The sequence below is a fragment of the Gekko japonicus genome, unplaced genomic scaffold, assembly GCF_001447785.1.
Source record: "Gekko japonicus isolate JY-2015 unplaced genomic scaffold, Gekko_japonicus_V1.1 scaffold1539, whole genome shotgun sequence".
In the NCBI taxonomy this organism is placed as follows: domain Eukaryota; kingdom Metazoa; phylum Chordata; class Lepidosauria; order Squamata; family Gekkonidae; genus Gekko; species Gekko japonicus.
The window spans coordinates 403542-425408 of record NW_015165288.1 but is presented as its reverse complement, the minus strand read 5'-3'; the positions used below and the strand labels follow the sequence as shown (position 1 = coordinate 425408).

The 21867-nt window shown below is 47.3% G+C and overlaps 1 protein-coding gene across 1 annotated transcript; it reads right to left on the bottom strand.

Moving 5' to 3' along the window:
* Positions 1–469: 469 nt before the first annotated feature.
* TCFL5 (transcription factor-like 5 (basic helix-loop-helix)) lies at positions 470–15987 on the bottom strand. The gene is made up of 6 exons (XM_015410330.1): positions 15272–15987; positions 11293–11482; positions 8276–8432; positions 5820–6069; positions 1516–1657; positions 470–583 (listed from the first exon to the last, which is right to left on the bottom strand). The coding sequence occupies exons 1-6, from the start codon at positions 15985–15987 to the stop codon at positions 470–472; spliced, it is 1569 nt and encodes a 522-aa protein (XP_015265816.1).
* Between the last annotated feature and the right edge of the window lie 5880 nt (positions 15988–21867).

Here is a 21867-nt window from a genome sequence, read left to right as displayed (position 1 = left end):
GGCGGTCTTGGTGTGCCTTTTCGTATGCAGTGGCCTCCCGGATTGCCTTCTCCAGGTCCAGGTCATCCTGGCTTACTAGCTTCCTCTGAAGCTTCGGCTCTCAGAGTCCCACGAGGAACTGGTTGAGGAGAGTTTCAGCTAAGTTGGAGAAGGAGCACCTGGTCACACTCCACCGCAGAGCCGCCAGGAAATCTGAGGCGGTCTCGTCAGGGCCCTGGACCTTCACGAAAAAGTCCAGGCGCTCCACAAACTTTGTTGGTTTGGGAGCCAGATGGTCGGTCAGCGCCTTGACCAAGGAGCTGTACGACTCGTCTTTGGTCAGCTTGGGCGCTATTAAGTCCTTAAGCAGGAGATGGGTCTCCATCCCGCAGTGGTGCAGCAGGTACGCCTTTTTTATATCTGGATCCACCACTTTGTGGATGGTGAAGTGGCTCTTGAGAGTTTCCAGCCAGGTCTCCCACTGCGAGGGTTAGGAGAGGGCGAAGCGAGGGTTAGGAGAGGTCGAAGACTGGGAGACTCTCTGATGCGGCAGCCATCTTACGGGTTCCACGTGGAAGCGAGCAGCGTAGACGGCGTAGCGGTGCTGCTCTTGGGGTCAGCCGGACGATGCTCTGCGTTGCGTAGAGGCGGAGCGGTGCGGTGCTGCTTTCAGGGTCAGGAGCGCGATGCTCAGAGCTCGTGAGCGGTGTGGTGAGCGGCACTTCTTGAAGATGCTCAATGCTGGCGGCAGTGGCAAATTCGGCGCGGCGGCTCACGGCGATGTCCTAAACGTGGTCTCTGTTCCGAGGGAGATGGATCCCACCTTCGTCGCCAGTGAAAAGTACGCAAACGGAGAGTGATTTCAGCAAAGCATACTTTATTCTATCTGGAACAAGACGACTTTGGCCGGCTCGCAGGCCGGCTTATATCCCCCGAGGAACCGCCACCCAAAACACACCCTTACTACCCTATAGGTTATTTACAGTGGCCGAGAGTCCCATAGGCTCTCGGCCGGGAACCTAGCCCCCTGATTGGAGCGAGCTAGGATCCGCATAGTGCATTGTCTCTTGGAGTGAAGCTCGACGTTTGTCTCTGGACTTGTCTGGACTGGATACATTACAGATTTCCTCTTCTGACAAATCATTAGAGACATGTTTCCATATGGGAGCATAGGTTATGCTGGTATTCTTAGCTCCAGGTTTAAGGAATTGCCGACTATGAGATGGTAAATCGATGGAAGCATGGCTGTGCCATACTCGGGAAGGACAGCGCTGTTGACATACAAAAAATATTTTAACAGATGTGGGTGAGCTGGGTTCAGAATTGTGCATATGGACAGCAGACCTTATGAACTATTATTTCAACATAGTGCCTGCTGAGGAAGCAATGCACATAAAAAGTCTGCTCCTGTGTGAAACTAGGTACAAGTTCAACACAAGTATCTATCACAATTCATTTCTTTATGGCTTGTAAGGCTCATATGGTGATGTGGGTTTCTTTTTTTAAAAAAAAAATGAACTTATTTGGAAGAATTACCTTTTTCAGGGAATCCCCATGCCTTTCTTGAATGTATTTTAGAAATGCTGTTGTCCATTGTAAAGTCGTTGCCTTATCAGTATCTGAAGTACAGAAGGGAACCAGAAGATTCAGTTCATCGCAACAAATCCGGATTCTGCGCCTAGAATCAGAAGTAACGTGCTCAGAATCTAGCACTTGAAACTGCCATTCTTTTCAAAACATTTCTTAATTCAGTGTAATAACAGGGAGGCTAATATTTTGATTTAAGATCTTGGAAGGGGACCATTTGAAGGCCTCTTAGGAAGTTTCACTTATGCTATGATTGGTTAATTATTCTCTCCTGCAAGGCTAAATCCAAAAAAAATCTACAGGGTACCTTTCTCTGTCTCTCCCCTCAACCCCCTCCTCCTTGGAAACCATTTGCCTCGCTTGATCCCCCCAGACTCATAACAAAAGCCACATGCCACTGCATTTTCTTACATTCACCCTCTTCTCTCTCTGTTATCTTTGCCTCTCCTCCCTGTCGACTCCCATCACATTATAAATTCCTTCTAGCAGGGTAATTAATGGCACTGTATAAATAACCACTGTTTGCTGATAGAAGAGAGAATAATATTACTACCCTGGTGGGAATCAACATTTTCTTCAGAAAGAAAGAACCATTTTTAGAAAATTCTGCTGGGGGAATAGAACCAACCACTTGACAGACTGACTTACATCGACGCTTTACCTAGTGTATCATCTAAAATTAATTGCAGGTATTGTTACTATAAGGACCAGCGTGCGTTTCCTCTGCCCTCAGCCTTTTAAGGGAGCTGTTTGTCAGGGAGGCTTGTGAATGTCTGCAGGCTTTAGATTTTCAGTTGGAGACTGCCATTGAAGTTTGTGGTGCATTCCACACAGGATACCGTCAAGGACAATCAGGAACCCAGAAACATCCCCCCCAAAATTATTTCTTTGTGACACTTTTAACCTGCCTTCCTCATAAGGGATTCACCATGCAGCCATCTGGAGAACTCAAAAGCTTGCACACAATGTTGTGTCATTTTGATGTTTAGCAATAGCTATGCATGGCTTTTGCTGTGTCTTGATTACTGTGGGTATATCTGTTACTATGGTTTTCTCTTAAGGCATTTCTCTGTGCTCTCCACACTTAAAAAAATAAATTCAAATCCTGCATCCAGGCTGTCCAGATCTGTGCTAGGGTCGTGGGGGGGGGGGGGGGGGGTAAAGCAAACAGTCAGACCTGTGAACTTGGGAACCTTGGGTGGCCGCAGGTTACTCTTTGGGAATGTGATAAACAGTAATGGGTCTGCTGACTGTTTACTTCCACTGGTATGCTGATTGCATATTTGTATCTCTCCTTATATTTAATTCTGTTTTGGAGTGGCAAGATTCCATACGCTCCCAAATAAATTGGCTCCCTGATGTGTCACTCACCAGGGGTCTGTATCCACTGGCTGCATTGCCTTGCCAGTCCCACCCACAGAGCTGGCAGCCAGCGTCTCACCCTCAGTCTGCAGGGAGCCACTGGCTGCGATGTACGCTCCGGCAGGTGGAGGCTTACAAGGCCGAGGCCAATCCTGCCAGTGCCGCAGCAGTAGTCATTGGCCGAGGCTGACTGCAGGTAGCCGGCTGCCCTGTGACCAGATGGGGGCTGGTGTGCCACTGGGGCGGAGAGTGGTGGGGGTGGCCTACAGTCTGCCGCCACCTGGCCGGGCAGGAAGCCAATGTCAGGGCGTTGCGTCGCCCCTCGACCCCAGGCTCTGGGGAGGGAGAAGAAAGTGGGAGACCGGGCCTCAGTGTCCTTGGAGACGACGGACGGCCCGTCATCAGTCCAAGGCTGATTCTGCCACTGCCACCGTTGGCAGCCGAGGCCGAATGCACGTGGCTGGCCTGCGACTGGATGGGCACTGGCAGCCGGCGGGACAGAGAGTGGTGGAGCCAGCCTGGAGGTTGCCAGACACAGCCAGGCACGGAGCCAGTGGCAGGGTGTTCCATCACCCCATGACCCCAGGGTCTGGAGAGCAGGTAGAATCTGGGGGCGGGGAACTGTCACGTCTTTCTAGAGCTCGTTGTATTGTTTCTGCAACAGGCTTTGCTCCTAGTATGTACATAAAGTATTACAAAAGTCCATTGGGTTTCCAGTACTCTCCCATCCAAGGGTCAATGCTTGGGGATGTGGGGACTGCACAAGGCTTCCGGCATGACCAACTAGTTCTTAAATAAGTGAATATTACAGGTGGGCCTCCTGATGGGGATCAAAGTGCTACAAGAACAGAAAAGTATTTTTAAAACATCTGAAAAAGAGGAAATGAAAACAGAAGTGACAGCTAATCCTCTCTTTCATGCTCCATCTATATATGGTGGGGGGGGTGTCACAGAAGAAAAGTGGGAAAGCACTGATGAGCCCCCCCAAAGCACATACATGTGAATATGAAGCTGTGTTATACTGAATCAGACCCTTGATCCATCAAGGTCACTATTGTCCATTTAGACTGGCAGTGGCTTTCCAGGGTTTCAGGTAGAGGTCTTTCACATTACATAACGCAGTCTAAATGGAGATACCAAGGACTGGACCAAGCACTTCCCACATGCAAAGCAGATGCTCTGCCACTGAGCCACAGCCCTCCCCCTCCCCTAAGAGTGCCCTTACGGAAACAAAAAGAGCTATGCCGCTGGTGACAGACAACACCTATGATGCATGGACATTATTTGGATCCCTTTGCTGGTGTCAGGACTCAGACGTCCTATGGTATGTTCCCTGGAATGTCCTGGCTAAGCCTGGGTATGACCATGCCTTAAAGCCTGCAATGTTACAGTTAATTACTGTTGAATCCATTTTAAATACACAAAACTTGGTACCTTTAATATTCTTCTTCTCTTCTTCCTTCCCCGTCCCTTTATCCTCTATATCATGTCTATTATGATATGACTGTTTCCACATGGGGTTTTTCCCCCTGCGTAGAATGCTGGGAGCTCCCAATTTAAATGGGAGCCTCCACACAACTTTACACTTATTTGAAGAATCACAGAATCGCAGAGTTGGAAGGGTCCAGACAGGCCATCTGGTTCAACCCCCCTGCTCAGTGCAGGATCAGCTGAGAGCATCCCTGACAAGTGTTTGTCTAGCCGCTGCTTAAAGACTGCCAGTAAGAGAGAGCTCACCACCTCCCGAGGGAGCTGATTCCACTCTTACTAGCAAAACGTTTTTCCTAATACCCAGCCAGTACCTTCCCACCCTTAATTTAAATCCATTATTGTGAATCCTCTCCTCTGCTGTCAACAGGAACAGCTCCCTGCCCTTCTCAAAGTGACAGCCCCTTCAAATACTTCAAGAGAGCAATCAGGGCCCTCCTGAGCCTTTCCCCTTTAAACTGGACCAGAGAAAACCCTTATTTGATCCAGTCCAAAAGGAGGGACAGTGGGGTGACTCTGGGCCAGAGGTCATTTTGGGGGGGAACGCGGGGGATCACAGTTCCCCTGGGTGAGGTGCGGGGGACGGGGCACACGATGAAGCCCCGCCCCCTGCTTCCAGCTGCCCCGCTTCCGGCCCTCATTCCGCCAGGAGGAGGCAGGAGAAGAGGGAGGGTAAGTTGCTTCCTCCCCGCCTCTCCCCACCCCTGCCTGCCTGGGGCCAGGGAGGGCCTTGGCGGGGCTTCCTCGCACTCCCGCCGACCTTGCAGGTCCACCGCCGGACCCCTGATGTCAGGGGGTGTGGCATATGCTAATGAGTTATGCTAATAAGTTCCCCTAGCTCTTTTTCTACGAAATGACCCTGCTCTGGGCAGATTGTCCACGTGGATCATCCACCCTGCAGTCGATACGGGGCAAGGGCAGAGCTAAGCACAGCCCTCAAAATGGTGAGGTTAAGTGCCGCATTTCTTCCTACTCTCCCCGGCCGCACCAGGTAAGCGGCCTGGCAACCCTACCACGGAGGTCCCTCCCCACTGCGATCCCCAGGCTCAGCCCCCCAAATCTCCAGGTATTTCCCAACCCAGAGCTGGCACCCCTAGAGGGTGACGGGGTAGTAGCAGCAAGTGGCCTGGGACAGGGTGTGGGGACACTCTTCCCTTCTTCTTGCTGTTGTTGCTGGGGCACATTTTCATGCCACCCCATATGGAGGTGGCCTATAAAGCATTATTTTACAGTGTACACCGTTCTGAGTGTATCACCGTACATTGTAAATAAGCACTGTATATAAATAGGTCGATTCAATCCAACTGGGCGGAAGCCTTAAAACATAACGTCATGGCATGCCAGTCAGCACCACGCAACACAGAGAAGGGGCTTGGAGCTCAAAGGCCGCCCACAGCAATGACCTTCTGTCTCGCTCCATTCGGTTATGCCTCTCCCGGCGCTGAGAGACCCCTCCTTGGCCTCCGTTCTGTGCGGAGCCACTGGAAGATGGCTGCGGTGCTTGCCAGGCACCCTGGGCTGCCCCGGCGCTTTGGCTTTGGCTGTCACACACATTCTGAATGTCACCAAGGGGCTTGCGCTGCAGGCTCGTGTCCAGCGTCTGTATGCGGCTGCGGCTCCTTTTGTTGATTGTTTGCTTACATAAAGCCTCTCCTTTGCAAAACAAGAAGGGGGGGGGAATAGTGCTTTATATACTTTGTACATCATGAGCTTATTTAACCAGCCTTGATCCAAATCGAACATGCACCCGTATTTAGGGTTGCTGGCTTCAGTTTGGTAAATACCTGGAGATTTTAGGGGGGGAGGGCGGGGTTTAGGGAGGGGGAGGGACTTCAATGGAGTATAATGACACCGAGTCCACCTCGCAAAGTGGCCATTTTCTCCAGGGGAAACCGATCTCTGTTGCCTGGAGATCAGTTATAATCCCAGGAGACCTCCAACCACTATCTGGAGGTTGGCAACCCTACCTGTATCTGGAACACTAATGAATGAAGGCTGTGATTCTGCATGGGCACAGCAGAAAATAGAGCCTATCCTTAGCATTACTTGATGGTGCAGCATTTTAAAACTAGACTGATTTTTGATCTCTCTGGATGTTCATTCAGATACCCATAGCCCAAGAGGTCTCCATAACTGCAAACAGGGTTGCCAACCGCCATATGGCACCTAGAGATCTCCCACTATTACAATTGATCTCCAGGTGACCGAGATCAGTTCCCCTGGAGAAAATGGCTGCTGTGGAGGGTGGACCCTATGGCATTATACTCTGCTGAGACCCCTCCCCTCCCCAGGCTACACCCCCAAAATCTCCAAGTATTTCCCAACCCAGAGCTGGCAAACCTAACTACAAACCTTTCTGTTCTAAGAGCTGTGAAGAAAGGTGTAAATGGTGGCCAAAATATAATTGTAATAAATGTGCATGTTGCCCAAACCTTAGTGTCAGGCTGAGATTTAAAGGCAACTCAAGTGTTACTGCATCTTGGGTATCAAAAAGCAAAAGAAACAATTGAACAGCGGTTATGGGACCATGCCCTGCAATCAGATAGGGCAAAGATACAGAAATGTCTGGTTATTCTGTCAACTATACCAGGAAGATCTGAACTTTATGTCTCTCCCCTCCTTGCAAACTCCGGTCAGTTGCCAAAATTACCAAATGTTGCTGATGGGCGTGTGGGATACACAAGCAGTTAATTGAATCCCAGTCATTTTGCCTGCCTGTTGAAGGAGTTATACAGAGTGTTGGACTGGATGGGCAACTGGCCTGATCCAACATTGGCATCTCATATGTTCTTATGCTTGTCCTTCCTCTTAATCTCTGCACAAGACAGCCCGAAACTGCTGAGTGGCAGGGAGCTTGCTCCCTATCACTCAGCTGTTTTTTGGGGCTTTCTGCAAGCCTTGTTTAAAGGGACTGCGGTCCCTTCCAACGGGGTTTGCGGGTGCCACAAACTTGTTCAGTTCATGAACAAACCTCCTGGTTCATTTTGGATCATGGTTTGGCCTCGAACCACAAACGAAACCTCATTTTTCCAGTTTGTGCCCATCCCTAATGCTGGACATAAATGAGTGTAATATCAAATCGACCACTAGAGGGAGGAAAACACATGCAGAACAGAGACACCTCCCCACCCTGAAGAAACAGGAATTTACAAGCAAGGAAAATGAGAATGTGGAAAAGCCCTATAAGGAACTAATTGATGTTATATGCTGCTTTCTTAAAGACTATGCAAAGCACCTAACAAGTGAATCTGTTACTATCTTGTATAACCATTATATACCTGTTTTTATTGCAGTTTTCCAAAAAACTGAGAAAGAATAAGCTTCTCCAAGCAGGGTTGCCAGGTACTACCTTTTAGCCAGTGGGGAACTCCCAGGTCCTTCCCGGGATCTTCTGCTGTGCATGCTTTGTGGGCGGAGCATGATGTCATCACTCAGAAGTGATGTCATTGCATCACCAACATTGGGGGGTGCAAAACCATAGAGTTTGCCCAAAAACTAGAGCATCACCCCCCTGACATTGGCAACACAATGACATCACTTCCGGGTGATGTCATCATGACAGGGATGTTGTATGGCAACATGCCTGTTTGTGGGTGGGGCTTCCCCCACTGGCCAGCTGGCTGGAGCCCCATAAATCGGGGAAAACCCTGCCCAGACCCTGTCTCCAAGTCAACTTCCAATGGAACTGAATTGTCTCAAATGCTTTCTGGATGATATTTTAAGAAAGGTATGTTTAAAAACACTCATCACAAAAATTGGAATTACCCTCCTTTTACAAATGCTTCTCTTAAGAAACAAAATTAATTGTGTTAAAGTCCTGTCTACTGAAAACAAAGCGAGCCAAAATGTGGCAACTTGCCTCCTACTTTAATCCAAACGTGTTCAGGCAGAGCCTTATTTCGAGGCCCAACAGTCTGTTTTGTGGCTTCAATCTCCTGCTGGTAACAGATAGAAAAAGTTCGTGGCAAGCCAAGGTCTTGATGCTTAGCAGCTTCCAAAACAGATGCTCCAGAGCTCTAAAAGAAACAAAGTGTCAGTTTTAAGCAAAACCAAATTTGTGACTAAAGTTGGTAGCGCTCCCCTTTTCTTCAGCGATGGAAAGCTCAAGGCAGCCTTTGCACCGTCAGATTCCTTTAGAGCAGAGAAAAAGTACTGGAAGCTTTAAGAGACTGACACACACACATTCGAAAGTCCCTTGTGTCCTCTCTGTTCTCTGAACTAACAGCCATCACAAGGACTTTCAATGGGACATGTGCCGGGAGTTCTGTGCTGGGAATTTAATATCCTGGCATCGGTGGGTCCAATTCAGATCAGGCCCTCAAGCACACAGAGTGAAGGTGTTGCAGCCTTTACCCTGACAACACTTTCCCCACTTGAAATGGCCCTGGGGAATCACTCTTTGCCTGGTTGAGGAAATTTAGATATATAGCCATCGTGACATGTAAGCTCCCCCAGTGGGCAAGTAGCAGCTCCACAGGGCCATTTCGGCTCAGGAAAACCACATGGAGGGAAAAGCCCGCTTCTCCTTGCACGCCACAGTCCCAGTCCCATGTGGAACCCTGGAACACATCTGTCAAAGGCCCACATGAGGGACATGTGAATCAATCTTTAAACATTCTTCACCAACCTTATTTTGCTGATAATGGGAATTGGTGGCTAGGAATACAGCTTAGCTCCTTTCATACTCACTGATTCTCTCCTGCAAATCTCCTCCCTGAGCAAGGTCAGAGGCTTACTTTTAGTTTCAAATATTTGCAGTGGGAAATCAATGGATAGGGAAAGGATTAAGCTCCCACTTACCCACTAATTCCCTTCTACAAATGCCTCCTCCGGCTCCCACATTCACATTACCAGGAAAACATGGTTATAACATCTAGTTATACTAGTGCCGCCAACCCCCAGGTGAGCCCTGGAGATCTCCTACTATTACAGCTGGTCTCCAGACAACAGAGGTCAGTTCCCCTGGAGAAAACAACTGCTTTGGAGGATGGACTCTATGGCCTTGTGCCCTGCTGAGCTCCCTCCCCTCCCCAAATCCCGGCCTCACCAGGCTCCACCCCCAAAATATCCAGGTATTTCCCAACCAGATCACTTTTGTTGAGTTTCTCCTTCCATTACCTAATGGTCAAACACAGTCAGACGTTCATCTAGCCACTTATGTGCCATCCTGAAAATCCCTATACATTACATGTCACTGGGCTTTTAACAAATCTGGGTTTTAGTCCATTTGGGCAGAATTTATTCGCTTGTACGTTTACTGAACTGCTGATCATTTTGGACTTTTAAATTTCTACATTCTCAGTGTCGTGATCAGGGGTCATTTCCTGCAGGAGCACACAGGAGTGGAGCTCCGGCAGTAAAGAGCCCAGGGGGTGGGCACATGCAACAAGCCCCGCCCCCTTCTCCCAGCAGCTCTCAGTCAGAGCAAGAAACAGCCAGGTAAGTTGCAGAGCCCCCCGGCCCCCCCTGGCCCCAAACAGCCCAGTGGCACCTTTAAGACCAAGTTTTATTCAGGTACAAGCTCTCCCTCCTCTGCGAGGGCAGATCTGCACGTTCCTCCCCCCCCCAACAGCTAGCAATCCAAAACAGTCCAGTGGAGCCTGAGCGGTGGGTGTTGCCTTCTGACACACTTCTGGTGATGTCAGGGGGTGTGGCATATGCAAATGAGTTATGCTAATGAGCTCCTGCACCTCTTCTTCTACGAAATGACCCCTGGTCGTGATATTGCACAAGGCTGGCTATATACCAGACTACATATCACTTAATGTTCTCTGTACTACTTTAATTTTGTTATGTAGTCCATAGATTTTGTATGGTGGCCCAAATTCAATTTCAATCAGCCACCATTTTGTAATGTCTTTCAACCTGGATTCCAGGAGAGCAATCCTAAACAGGTCTACTCAGAATCCTACTCAGGTTTATTCAATGGGGCTTACTCCCAGGAAAGTGTTTTTAGGATTTCACTTTAAAGGCTTTAGGATGTTAGACCTAAATTTACTGTGCACTCCAACTTTTTATTTTTGGTAAAAATTGGTTAAATTGGTTGAGAGCCAGTTTGGTGTAGTGGTTAATTGTGCAGACTCTAATCTGGGAGAACCGGGTTTGATTCCCCACTCCTCCACTTGCACCTGCTGATGTGACCTTGGGCAAGCCATAGTTCTGTCAGAACCGTCCTTGAAAAAGACCAGTTTGTGTCAGAGTTCTCCAAGCCCCACCCACCTCACAGGGTGTCTGTTGTGGGGAGGGGAAGGGAAAGGAGTTTGTAAGCCGCTCTGAGACTCCAAGTGAAGGGCGGGGTATAAATCCCATCTCTTCTTCTTCTTCTTCTTCTTCTTAAATCATGCCACTACTAGAACAAAGTTCATGCGTATCACCTTTGGTTTGAAGGTCAAAGCTAAAATATACCTCAAGTATAGACAGATTTTAAAAAAACCTTAAAAGAAACTCCAGAAAACAAAAGCTCCATAAACAGTCATAAAAATGGGTGTGTTTTTTAAAACCCTTTCCAGTCATTTCATTTCCCTGCTGAAAACTGCCATGCCTTTTACATGCCTTTTAATGTTACAGGTACACATTTCCGCTAACGAGAGGGTAAAAACAGCTTGAAGGTGGCAGTTTTCAGTGGGAAAACAGTATGACAGGAAACAGATATAAGATCACCTTTTCCCCTGCTGATCTTCCCTTTTAAATTCTACCTCCATCTGTTTCATTCTGTAGAAGACAAAAACAGCTACAAAAACGATCATAGAATTACACTGGCACATGTGGTTCCTCCCAGACTTTATGCATTCCTGTATAAAGTTAATTTTCACAAGATTAGTTATTACAGAGCCATAAAACAAATAGGAAACAATCTTTAAAAAAATAATTACCAACCTGTTGTAACTGGTTTGCATTTACAGTTGCGGGAGAAGCAGCATTTGGGTTAAACAGTGGGCACGTAAACTGTAATGCCGTGGTAGTCGTGGCAGCAGTCTTATTTTTCACTAATGTGGTACATTTATTCTGCTGCTGGTGGAGAGGAACACCCATCACTTCAGAAGGATGGCGAATGAGGGTTACTACACTATGAGGGGGGAAATCAATAAAACAAGGACAGTTGTTTGTAGCAACTGGACTCCAAAGCCCGTATTTCTTGTGCAGTCTTTTATATCAGTAATCATTTCAGACTACATCCAGAACTCAGCTCACTTCAAAACACACATCTGATTACACGTTTAAACAAAATTATATATGCTTCTAACTAGATCAGCATGCTTAATAGCATCTTTTCTTAGCCGCTAAAAGGGAAGAGAGTAATAACAATCTCACAGGCTCAAAATGTTAACATTTGCATAGATAACACATGGCTGCACAATGTATCTCCACATGAGACACATAATTAAAATCCTATTATTCCCTGCTTTTCCTTTGGCTCTTAGAAAATGAGTCTTAAAATCATGTTGCAAGATGGACCCCAATATCAGAAACTAAATACAAGGTGTATACACACACAAACACACATATATTAAAATATGTATATACTACCTTTCAACATGGCTCAAAGCAGTTGTGGTTATTTTTAATTATTCTGTTTTTCTATCTGATTACTTTTTAAGCTAAATAACCTGGGTGTTTAAAGCTGGCCCATTCTGCATCAAGCATTCGCTCCGCTGTTTAACCAAACCCACATTGGAACAGACATTCCCCTCTACATTGCATGCCACTTTCACTTTCTTTGATTGTCGGATTTTATTGAAGCCTCCACACTGCAGGCCAGTTTCACTTCTTTTGATCTCTCGGTTTTATGGTACTGTCTGCATAGATTTATGGCTGTTTTGGTGTAGTGGTTAAGTGCGCGTACTCTAATCTGGGAGAACCCGGTTTGGTTCCCCACTCCTCCACTTGCACCTGGCTGGATGACCTTGGGCAAGCCATACCGCTCTGAGACACCTTTGTGTAGTGAAGGGCAGAGTATAAATCCAATCTCTTCTTCTTCTTCTTTTACCTCACAGGGTGTCTGTTGTGGGGAGGGGAAGGGAAAGGAGTTTGTAAGCCGCTCTAAGACACCTTTGGGTAGTGAAGGGCGGGGTATAAATCCAATATCTTCTCTTCTTCTTCTTTTATGGCCGTTCAGGGGTGACTCTGCAGTCAGTACGGCGTTGGCCCTGGGGTATTTGAATGTGGTTTTGAGCCGCATCTGCTTCTGTTCCAGTGCGGGTTTGGTAAAACAACGGAGCGAATGCTAGATGCAGAATGGGTCATGGTAAGAATCAACTCAAAGCTACTAATCCCATGGATCAGTTCACCAACAAAAAAGTGATCAGAGAGCTACACAACCACCACTGTCCTAATACAATGTCACAACTTGTGGGAATGTAAACCAGCCCATGGTATTACAGTGAGGCAAAGGATCAAATAGTATTGCTACACAGAGGAGGCTAAAAGGTATTGTGGGAAGTTGTGATATAGGACAGGGCTGTGAAATGTCACTGGTGCCATTCACAAATTATTTCAGCCACCACATACCTAGTTAACCCTATGCACGCTGCAACTGTATGCATGACATTTATCAAATTTGCATGCCAATGGCTAATTTTAAATTAAGGGGGCTAATATGGTACTATGTGTAGAGCAGTGGACTGCAACCACAGAGACCAGGGTTCAAATTGTCACTCTACCATGAAGTTCATTGGGTGATCCTGGACCAATCGCTATCTCTCCATTTACCCTTCTCTGGGGCTTTTTTTTTTTTAAGAGGTGCCAAAACTCTCAAGAGGGAAATAAAGTTTTCAACCTGTACACTGAAAACTGATGAACTTTTAAACATTTTAAAAAGAATGTTGTTGAAGAGGTTCTGAAACTCTGTTCCCCCAGAAAAAAAGCCTTCTCACAAGACTTTTGTGATGCTAAAATGGGTGGGAGGAGGCTGCAGGGTATCTTGATCTCCTCTGAATAAAGATGCGATAAAAATCTGATTTTAAAAACCAGCAAGGTCTATTTTCCAGACTGCCCCATGACACCTAGGACCTTTTCCTCCAGATTGGCATTGACCTCTTAGGGGTAACTGGAGAATGCCAGATGAAGGGAAATATCTGTTTGGTCCCACTCTATATTTTTAGACATGCATTTAATATTTTTCCTTTTAGTGTACATACAAAAATATGATATATGGATGAAACAATCACATGGGTTGGACCCAACAGCTTTTTCACTGGTGAAAAAAAGCAGGGGGTCTCCTTTGACTATCCAAAAAGGCTGTGTTGGGGATCATGGGACACTGGACAAACACTATGTGAGATACAGGCTGTAATAAAGAAGAGGATTGGTCGAGATTGAGTGAAAAGGCCGGCCAGATCAAACACTATGTTTGGAAACACGTATCATATGGGAATGCTCATCAGAGAGCCAGGATTGGCTGCAACTCCCTGTTGAGCATACAATTGGCAGGAAACCCATAGACTGTGATTGGTCCTTGGGGATGTGTTCGGGAAGTCTTTCAAAGGAAGAGCTGTGCTACATTGTAGCAATAATTTGTAACAAACATGCAACGGAGAGCAAAACTCAATGGATTTGTCTCACGTAAGAAGGACACCATGTTTTTAGACTGGAAAGTGCAACATCCTGACATTCTATCCGAGGTTCAGCGTTTACCATATGATGCCAATTGTAAGTAAATTAAAGAAGCGAATGAAGTTTTTTTCCAATTTTGCTGAATAAGTTGCCATCTGCAATTTAAGGGGAATGGGTGTCAAATGGATCCACACGCAGACAAGACTCCGGATAGTCTTTGTAGAACTGAATCTACATTCTTAGCATCCTGATATCCCAGTCTTGTTCTAATAACACATAGGCTATATGTTTTAATAATTCTATATGTCTAAAAGCTAGTGTACTGAACAGACTTCCTTGAATAAATTGAACTGAATTGATCTAATACCATTTGCTGGAATGTTGCCACAGATTTCACCCATATGTGGATTTTAATGATCTTGTTAACACATGATAGATTCTGAAAGTCAATTGTGACAAAGTGCAGGGCTATTTTGGGGCAGGAACGCACAGGAACGGCGTTCCGGCTGGCTTCAGAGTGGGCCACGCCCACTACAGCAAAAACCTCTGTGTGCCTAGCTACAGAGGGAAGGCCTGGAGAGTGACACACACACCCCGCGGCAACTCTGAGGCAGGGGGCGGGGGGGCTGGTAGGACTGGGGAGGCATTTAAATGCCTCCCCGTGCCTTCCCCAGCCTGTCCAAGAGCCGGCTTGCCTGGGCACCCCGCAGCTGCCTTCCCTTCAAGGGGGGGTTTGCCTGGGCTCCCCGCAGCCATGGGGCACCCAGGCAAGCCAAAGGATGGCAGTTTAAACTGCCTTCACTTCAAAGCATGGGGGTGTGGCCTATTATGCTAATGAGTTCCTGCTGGGCTTTTTCTACAAAAAAAGCCCTGACAAAGTGCATGAAGCATATACTATGGAAATCAGACTAACATAACTGTGTTAGAGCAGGAGGTCAGAGGAAACAGGTTGGTTCAAATGCCACAAGGATCATCCATGGCCCATATTTTAATACTGAAATTAGTTTAACAGCCAGCTTAATCCAGGAACACACAACTGATGTAAGTATAGCAGTTGAACTGACTTACCACAAATTAATTCACACTTAACCCATTTGAACTGCACTTTTACAAACACAACAAGAGGTATGAACAAGAATGGGAGATTGTTTCCCACTGCATGTACATCAAATGGCTAATCAACTCAATTTTAATTATTTAGAACACACAACTTTTCTGTGCTCCTCGTTTCTAAGGGTCAATTGACAGTGGGCAATAGAAATGATTAAAACGATACTTTGAAAAAGACATAAATGCAACACACTTGTTAATGGCTACTCCCGTTTCCTGTGATTCATGGCACCTGGGAATTTCAGTCTGGACACTGTTGAACCTATCTTCCAACCGAACACGGACTGCAGATTTGGCTCTGGATTCCGGACCTGCTGCTGAATTTTCCAAGTTTATTCCACCCACATTTTCAGTATGTTTACCTTTCACTAAACTCTGCCCGGTGGCATCAACTGAGCTACCATTAGGTGTTTTTTCAGCTTGGTTGAGAGGAAGGTTAGACTCACTAAGCAACATCATCCTCAGCTCCTGGAAGTCAATATGTCCAAGGCACTGATTGGGACCCATAAAACTGCTATCAGAGGCCAAACCAGACTGGCAGATAATGGGGTATAGTGCCTGGTTGCCGGAGCTGTTTGACGAAACGCTACCTTGACTGGTATTACATGACGACAGGTATTGGGGGTTGTTCACTGGGTTGTTGGCTGAGAAGCAGTTCAAATTTAACCTGTTTTCTGCTTCGTTTTCATTTGCTTGTGCCTCCATATGGGAATAGAGTATATGCTGAAGTTGTGTGTATTCTATTTCTGTCATCTCCACCAAGCTGAGGTCTGTGGTGGTGAAGCTAAGGTTGTGCTCACCAAAGGAGGAATCAGTGGGGCCTTCAGCAGCTGGAGCAGTAGGGACTGGATTAGTGACTGCACCCCGGGGATTTGAAGCTTCAAGCTCCTTGGAAGTTGAGTCGGACATGATTCTGAAAAATGCTAGAGCCACAGACCCTTTGGACAATGAGAACACACACAAGCAGAAATACGTCACCTGCTCGATGATGTGCAATAATAGCTGTAACCAAGGATTAAACCTAATGGGGAAGAACTGTACACAAAATTGGAGTTGGATCACCTCGTCCTTCGTCTAAGCACCCCAAGAAAAAAGAGCATAAACATTCCCGGGTCCAGACTGCAGTGCCAGATGTCGAGAATGTTTCGCCCAGCCAAAGTAAGCAAACAACTAAACAGAGGTAACAAGGTCTTATCTTAGCATAAAAATGGCTCAAACTGAAAGCCACCCAATAAAAATGGGGAAAAAATCTAATCCTTTGCTTTAAAAAAACCCCCAAAACCACAAACAAAGAAATCTGGACTGGGGTGGGGATCTAATTTAAAAAGAGAGGGTGTGCATAGGTTGAATGCCAGAGCCTAAAAATGGAAAACCACTTGGTAACACAAAAGGACTGCATGCTACCCCACCAAATGTGGAATGTCCCCATTTAAAAACAGAGGGGCAGCCAGGCAACCTCCTCCAATGTCTCCAGGCGGGATGGAGACTGTGCGCCCCCAACTGAATGTCATCCCCTCCCTGACAGATGGGGCGCTCTTCAGCGCCCCCTACGTGGTGAGGGGTGCGTGTGGGCTAGGCCTGGGGCCCCCTTCCAACCTCCGCGGTCCCCCACCAACCCCTTTTCAAGTTAGGCCCCAAAGCATCACCCAGGCTGGTAACTAGGGCCTGCTTAGCAACCAACGGGAGGCTGGTCCTGGAGGAAAGCCCCGCCCCCTTCCCGCTCCAAACAGCCCTCAGGGCACGCCCCCTTCCAACTCCCCAACGGACTAAACCGCGGAGGGGTCGTGAAGGCGCGCGCGGCGTTTCCGCCGGGAGGCTCCGCCCACCGCAGCGTCAACGGTCTCCGCCCCGCCCCCCGGCGGTCTCGCGTCGCTCCCCACGTCGGCCGCTCTCAGGCTCACCGTTATTTCGCCTCAGGAGGCGTTCTCCTCCCTCAGAATTCCCGCTCTCCCCTTCCCCCCCCATATAAAAAGCAAACTTGCCTTTAAATATCGCTGACACGAATATATATATATATATTTTCCCCCCGCAAGGGTTTCTGTGGCCCCTTCCATTTTTTAGTCCCCCTCGGGGCTGCTTCTGCGGCCCTCCCCGCCTCCATTTTGCCCTCGCCACAGCCCTGTGAGGTAGATTCGGTTGACAGAACGAAGAGCCCGAGGAGTTCCGTAGCTGGGTGTGGGGCCGAGCCTCGGTTTCCCGAGGCCCAAGGACGGCATCCAGCGCCACCCCCCCTCCTTCAAGCCCCGCTCGTTCTTCTGTGACAAAGGGGTCAGCCATCTCCACCTCCCTCGCTCCACATCTCCACAAAATCCGTAATCCGCGTTTTATGCCGCAGGAGTTAACCCACCCGCTCGAAAAGCACCCTCTGAGGCAGCCCGCTCGTATTACGCCTCGAGTACCGAGGGAAGGGACTGGAAGTTATAATGCCCCGAAGTTTTTTTTTTTTTTTTAATATTTTTATTAAGAATTTTGAAACAATACAATGTATCAAAGATATGAGCCTACAAAGTTTCATAAGGACTGCTTAAAAACTAGGTAGATAAGTATGCCATACTTTACAACTATAACAACAACAAACAAAGAAAACAGGATACTTCACATAAAAACTTAACAATTATCACAACCTGTCGAATTATGGGTTAATGCCCCGAAGTGAAATGCTATTTATTTAGAATATTTCTGTGCCACCTTCTCCAGAGTCCCGCTTGAGGCCGCCGTTCCCAACAAACCGCTACTTCTCTAGCCCCCTACATAATTTATTTGAAGGGGGGAAATCCCCCAACAAAACAAAACAAAAAAACTTTTTCTCCAGCTTAATTTGTTTTATCATAATATTACCTGTGCAAGTTATAGTTGCCACCAGTATTCAAAAGTTCTCCAAAGCAACCATGATCACCAACTTGCTCAGCCTGAAGAAGTCCTCTCCACCGAGGGTTGCCAGGTCCCTCCTGGCCCCCAGCAGGGGATGGGGTTATTGTAGGGTGGCCAGATGCAGGTTGGGAAACGCCTAGATCAATGTTCCCTTTAAGCCATGGAGTCTTGTGAGCAAAAATTCTACTCCGTGAGCTACTGGCATTAAAGATGTGAGCGAGCAATTTGGGTACTCCATAAATTAGTTTGCTCTGGAGCCATCCTTCCTGAGCTAACACAAAAATGTGTGAGCTGGAGGCTAAAAAACTGAGCTAGCTCACACTAACTCGCCTTAGAGGGAACACTGGCCTAGATATTTGAGAATGGAGCCTGGGACCTCAGTGGAGCACAATGCCACAGAGTCCACTCTCCAAAGCAGCTATTTTCTCCATGGGAAATGATCTCTGTAGGCTGGAGACGGGTTGTCATTCGGGGGTATCCCCAGGTCTCACCTAGAGACTGGCACCCCAGTTTACCCCCCATTATAATTAGTCATTTTAGCCTGTCCTCTTCCAACCTGTGAGCATTTTCTCAAAAGCCAGAACACACCATTTCATTCCACACTGGTCCAGATGAAACTACCCAATTGAGTACTGACAAAATCAGAATTCCTCACTTCACATAGAAGTGTGCACTGAAAATTAAAGAGAGACCCCTCCATCCATTACTCTTTACTTACCACAATCTTGATTGTTGTCAAGGGGTAATATGTTTAAACCAGCTGTTCCATTAAATCTCACTGAGACAGTGGTTGATTAATGAAGCAAGACTGCCTTTATGTAGGCAACAAATTTCAGAATATTAATAGGTGTGCCACTTGCCAGTGCTCGTTTGGCAAATTCCTGGAGATTTGGGGATAGAGCCTGAGGATGTCGTGTGAGAGAGAGAGTCTTAAGCTAGGTATAACGCCATGGAGTCCACCCCTCAGAGTAGCCATTTTTCTCCAGGGGGAGTGATCTCTGTTGTCTAAAGTTGAGCTGTAATTCCAAGAGACCTCCTGGCCCGGCCTGGAGGTTGGCAACCCTAAGTATTAGTCTGTCGCTGAACAAGCAGCACTCTTTTGTACTTTAAAAAAATACAGACTTATTATGGCATACACTTTTTTTAGAACCCACTATTAATATCAGGGTTTTTTGTAGAAAAAGCCCAGCAGGAACTCATTAGCATAATAGGCCACACCAAACAGCAGAAACTCATTAGCATATTAGGCCACACCCCATGCCTTCCCTTGGCTTGCCCGGGCACTGGGTGGCTGTGGGGAGCCTGGGCAAGCCCCCCCCCCCTTGAAGAGAAGGGAAGGCAGTTTAAACTGCCTGCCCTTGGCTTGCCTGGGCAAGCTGGCCCTTGGACAGGCCGCAGGGGGAGGTATTTAAATGCTTCCCAAATCCTTCCAGGGCCCTCCCTGGCCTGCCCACCTCGAAGTGGCCGGGGGTCACTCTCCAGGCCTTCCCTCTGGAGCCACACATGCAGAGGTTTTGGCTGTAGTGGGCGTGCCCGACTCCGAAGCCAGCCGGACAAGCTGGCCCTTGGACAGGCCGCAGGGGGAGGTATTTAAATGCTTCCCAAATCCTTCCAGGGCCCTCCCTGGCCTGCCCACCTCGAAGTGGCCGGGGGTCACTCTCCAGGCCTTCCCTCTGGAGCCACACATGCAGAGGTTTTGGCTGTAGTGGGCGTGCCCGACTCCGAAGCCAGCCGGAACTCCGTTCGAGTGTGTTCCTGCCCAAAAATAGCCCTGATTTAATATTATATAGTATTCATGATGACACTGTACCAGCTTGCCAGTTTGTTTCCAAATTAGAGTTGCAAGCTCTGGATTGGGAAATACTTGGAGATTTTGGGGGTGGAGCCTGGGAAGGGCAGGGTTTCAGGAAGGGAGGGATCTCCTAGTTCTAGCACTAGCCCTATGAATCATCCTAGTTCTAGCACTAGCACTTTGTATGTTTTGTGTGTATATTGCTATGATTTTAGTTGAATTTGTTTTAGTTGTGCAATATCCTATGTAAGCCACCCTGAGCCTGCTTTGACGGGGAGGGCAGGGTAGAAATTAAATAAATCTCAGCAGGGTACAATGCCATACAGTCCACACTCCAAGGCAGTCATTTTCTCCAGGGGAACAGATCACTGTTGTCTAGAGATGTGTTGTAGGAGTGGGAGATCTCCAGGCCTCCGCTGGAGGTAAGCAACCCTGTTCCAGGCTCAGTTCAGGATGCTGGCTCTTAACTTTAAAGCCCTTCTTAACTGCAGAAGAGTTGTCTCTCCCCATATGAACCTGTGCAGCAACTTTCCTCAGTCAGGGCTCATGCGTGGTTATCCCCTCTCTTGTAGGCCCATTCTTGGGGTTGCTCTGTAACTGGTTCTTCTTTGTGGAACAGGCTACCGGAACATGTGAGGAAGGCTTCCACTTTGACCAAGTTCCAAAAGCTGTGGAAGGCTGAATTTTTAAAGGTTTTCTTATAAAGGTAGCTAGATTCCTATAGGAGGCTTGATATAATTTGTGACTTATTTTTTTCAGTGATTTTGACGTAAAATGCCTTAGGCCCATATGGAGAAAGGTGGAACATAATTTACTTAAAAAATTAATTCACCTGAGGGCAGTTGTGGTTTTCTAAAGCAAAAGTCATTTTCCTAGCAAAGCAAGAATCTGGGTATGCATAAAACCCTGCATGGTGAATATATCTGATTTTTAGTTTTCATTTCAAAATGTTCTTCATCATTTATGGTAGAAAGTTTCATGAAAATATCCGTGTTTTAAAAGACTCATAGTACAGCCCCGGTGCAGCACTATTCCAGTCTTAAGTCGGTTGCTTTCAGTGGAGTAACATTGTCAGAAACAGGACCATAAAGGTTAAAGCAAAATTAATTTTCAAACAAAAAAAGGTACTTTTAAGCGATTTTAAAATATTCCAGTATAAGAAACTACTTTTGTGGAGAATATCACAACAAAAACAAAATCTGACCAAAGGAACTGCCTCCTTCAAAAAGCATTGTGTATGGTGTAGTATCAGGCCATAGTATTTTGCCTGTGATGACTATTGTACAAGGGACTCATCACCCATTATTGTAGTCAGTGAGTGCATACACAGAGCCAGGGGTCGTTTCGTAGAAAAAGAGCTAGGGGGACTCATTAGCATAACTCATTAGCATATGCCACACCCCCTGACATCCCCGGACGTGTGTCATAAGGCCACACCCCCTGACATCACCGGACGTGTGTCATAAGGCCACACACCCCGCCCCCAATGGTCCCGGCCGCCCGGCGGTGTACCTGCAAGGCCGGCGGGAGTGCAAGGAAGCCCCGCAAAGGCCCTCCCTGGCCCCAGGCAGGCAGGGGTGGGGAGAGGCAGGGAGGAAGCAACTTACCCTTTCTCTTCTCCTGGCTGAATGAGGGCCGGAAGCGGGGCCGGAAGCAGGGGGCGGGGCTTCGTCATGTGCCCCGCCCCCCGTACCTCACCCGGGGTAACTGCGATCCCCCCCGAAATGACCTCTGCACAGAGCTATCTCAACTGTCCTCTTAGACTTGATGCCAGTCCATAGAATTTGAGGACTCCTTTTCTCTATAAAGGCTTCAAAGTTCTTCCCACATTCACTTTCCTGCACCAAGTAACGGTTTTATAAGCCTGCTACCTTTCTCCTGAATTAAAAAAAATCTTAGCCAACCGGAAGAGTAACATCACCACCTACAGGAAGACACAAGGAGAAAAGAGACTTCTAATCTAAAGGGTCCTCTGGAACACGGTGATATAGTTGGTGATAAGATTGTACAGTGAAACCCACAGCATGCTAGGCTACATGAGCTGGGGGGGGGGGGACACAGCTGCTCATAAATGCATGCAAAAGTGTACTAACTTGTTGATAGTGACTATTATTTATGTATTGTTT

Coding starts and splice junctions, on each gene's coding strand:
- TCFL5 (XM_015410330.1), bottom strand. CDS start 15,987: ATGTCCGACTCAACTTCCAAGGAGCTTGAAGCTTCAAATCCCCGGGGT. Junction 1,658..5,819: donor CGAATGGAGCGAGACAGAAG/GTCATTGCTGTG, acceptor TTCTGATTCTAG/GCGCAGAATCCGGATTTGTT. Junction 584..1,515: donor ATGGGGATTCCCTGAAAAAG/GTAATTCTTCCA, acceptor CCCCAAGAGCAG/CACCGCTACGCCGTCTACGC.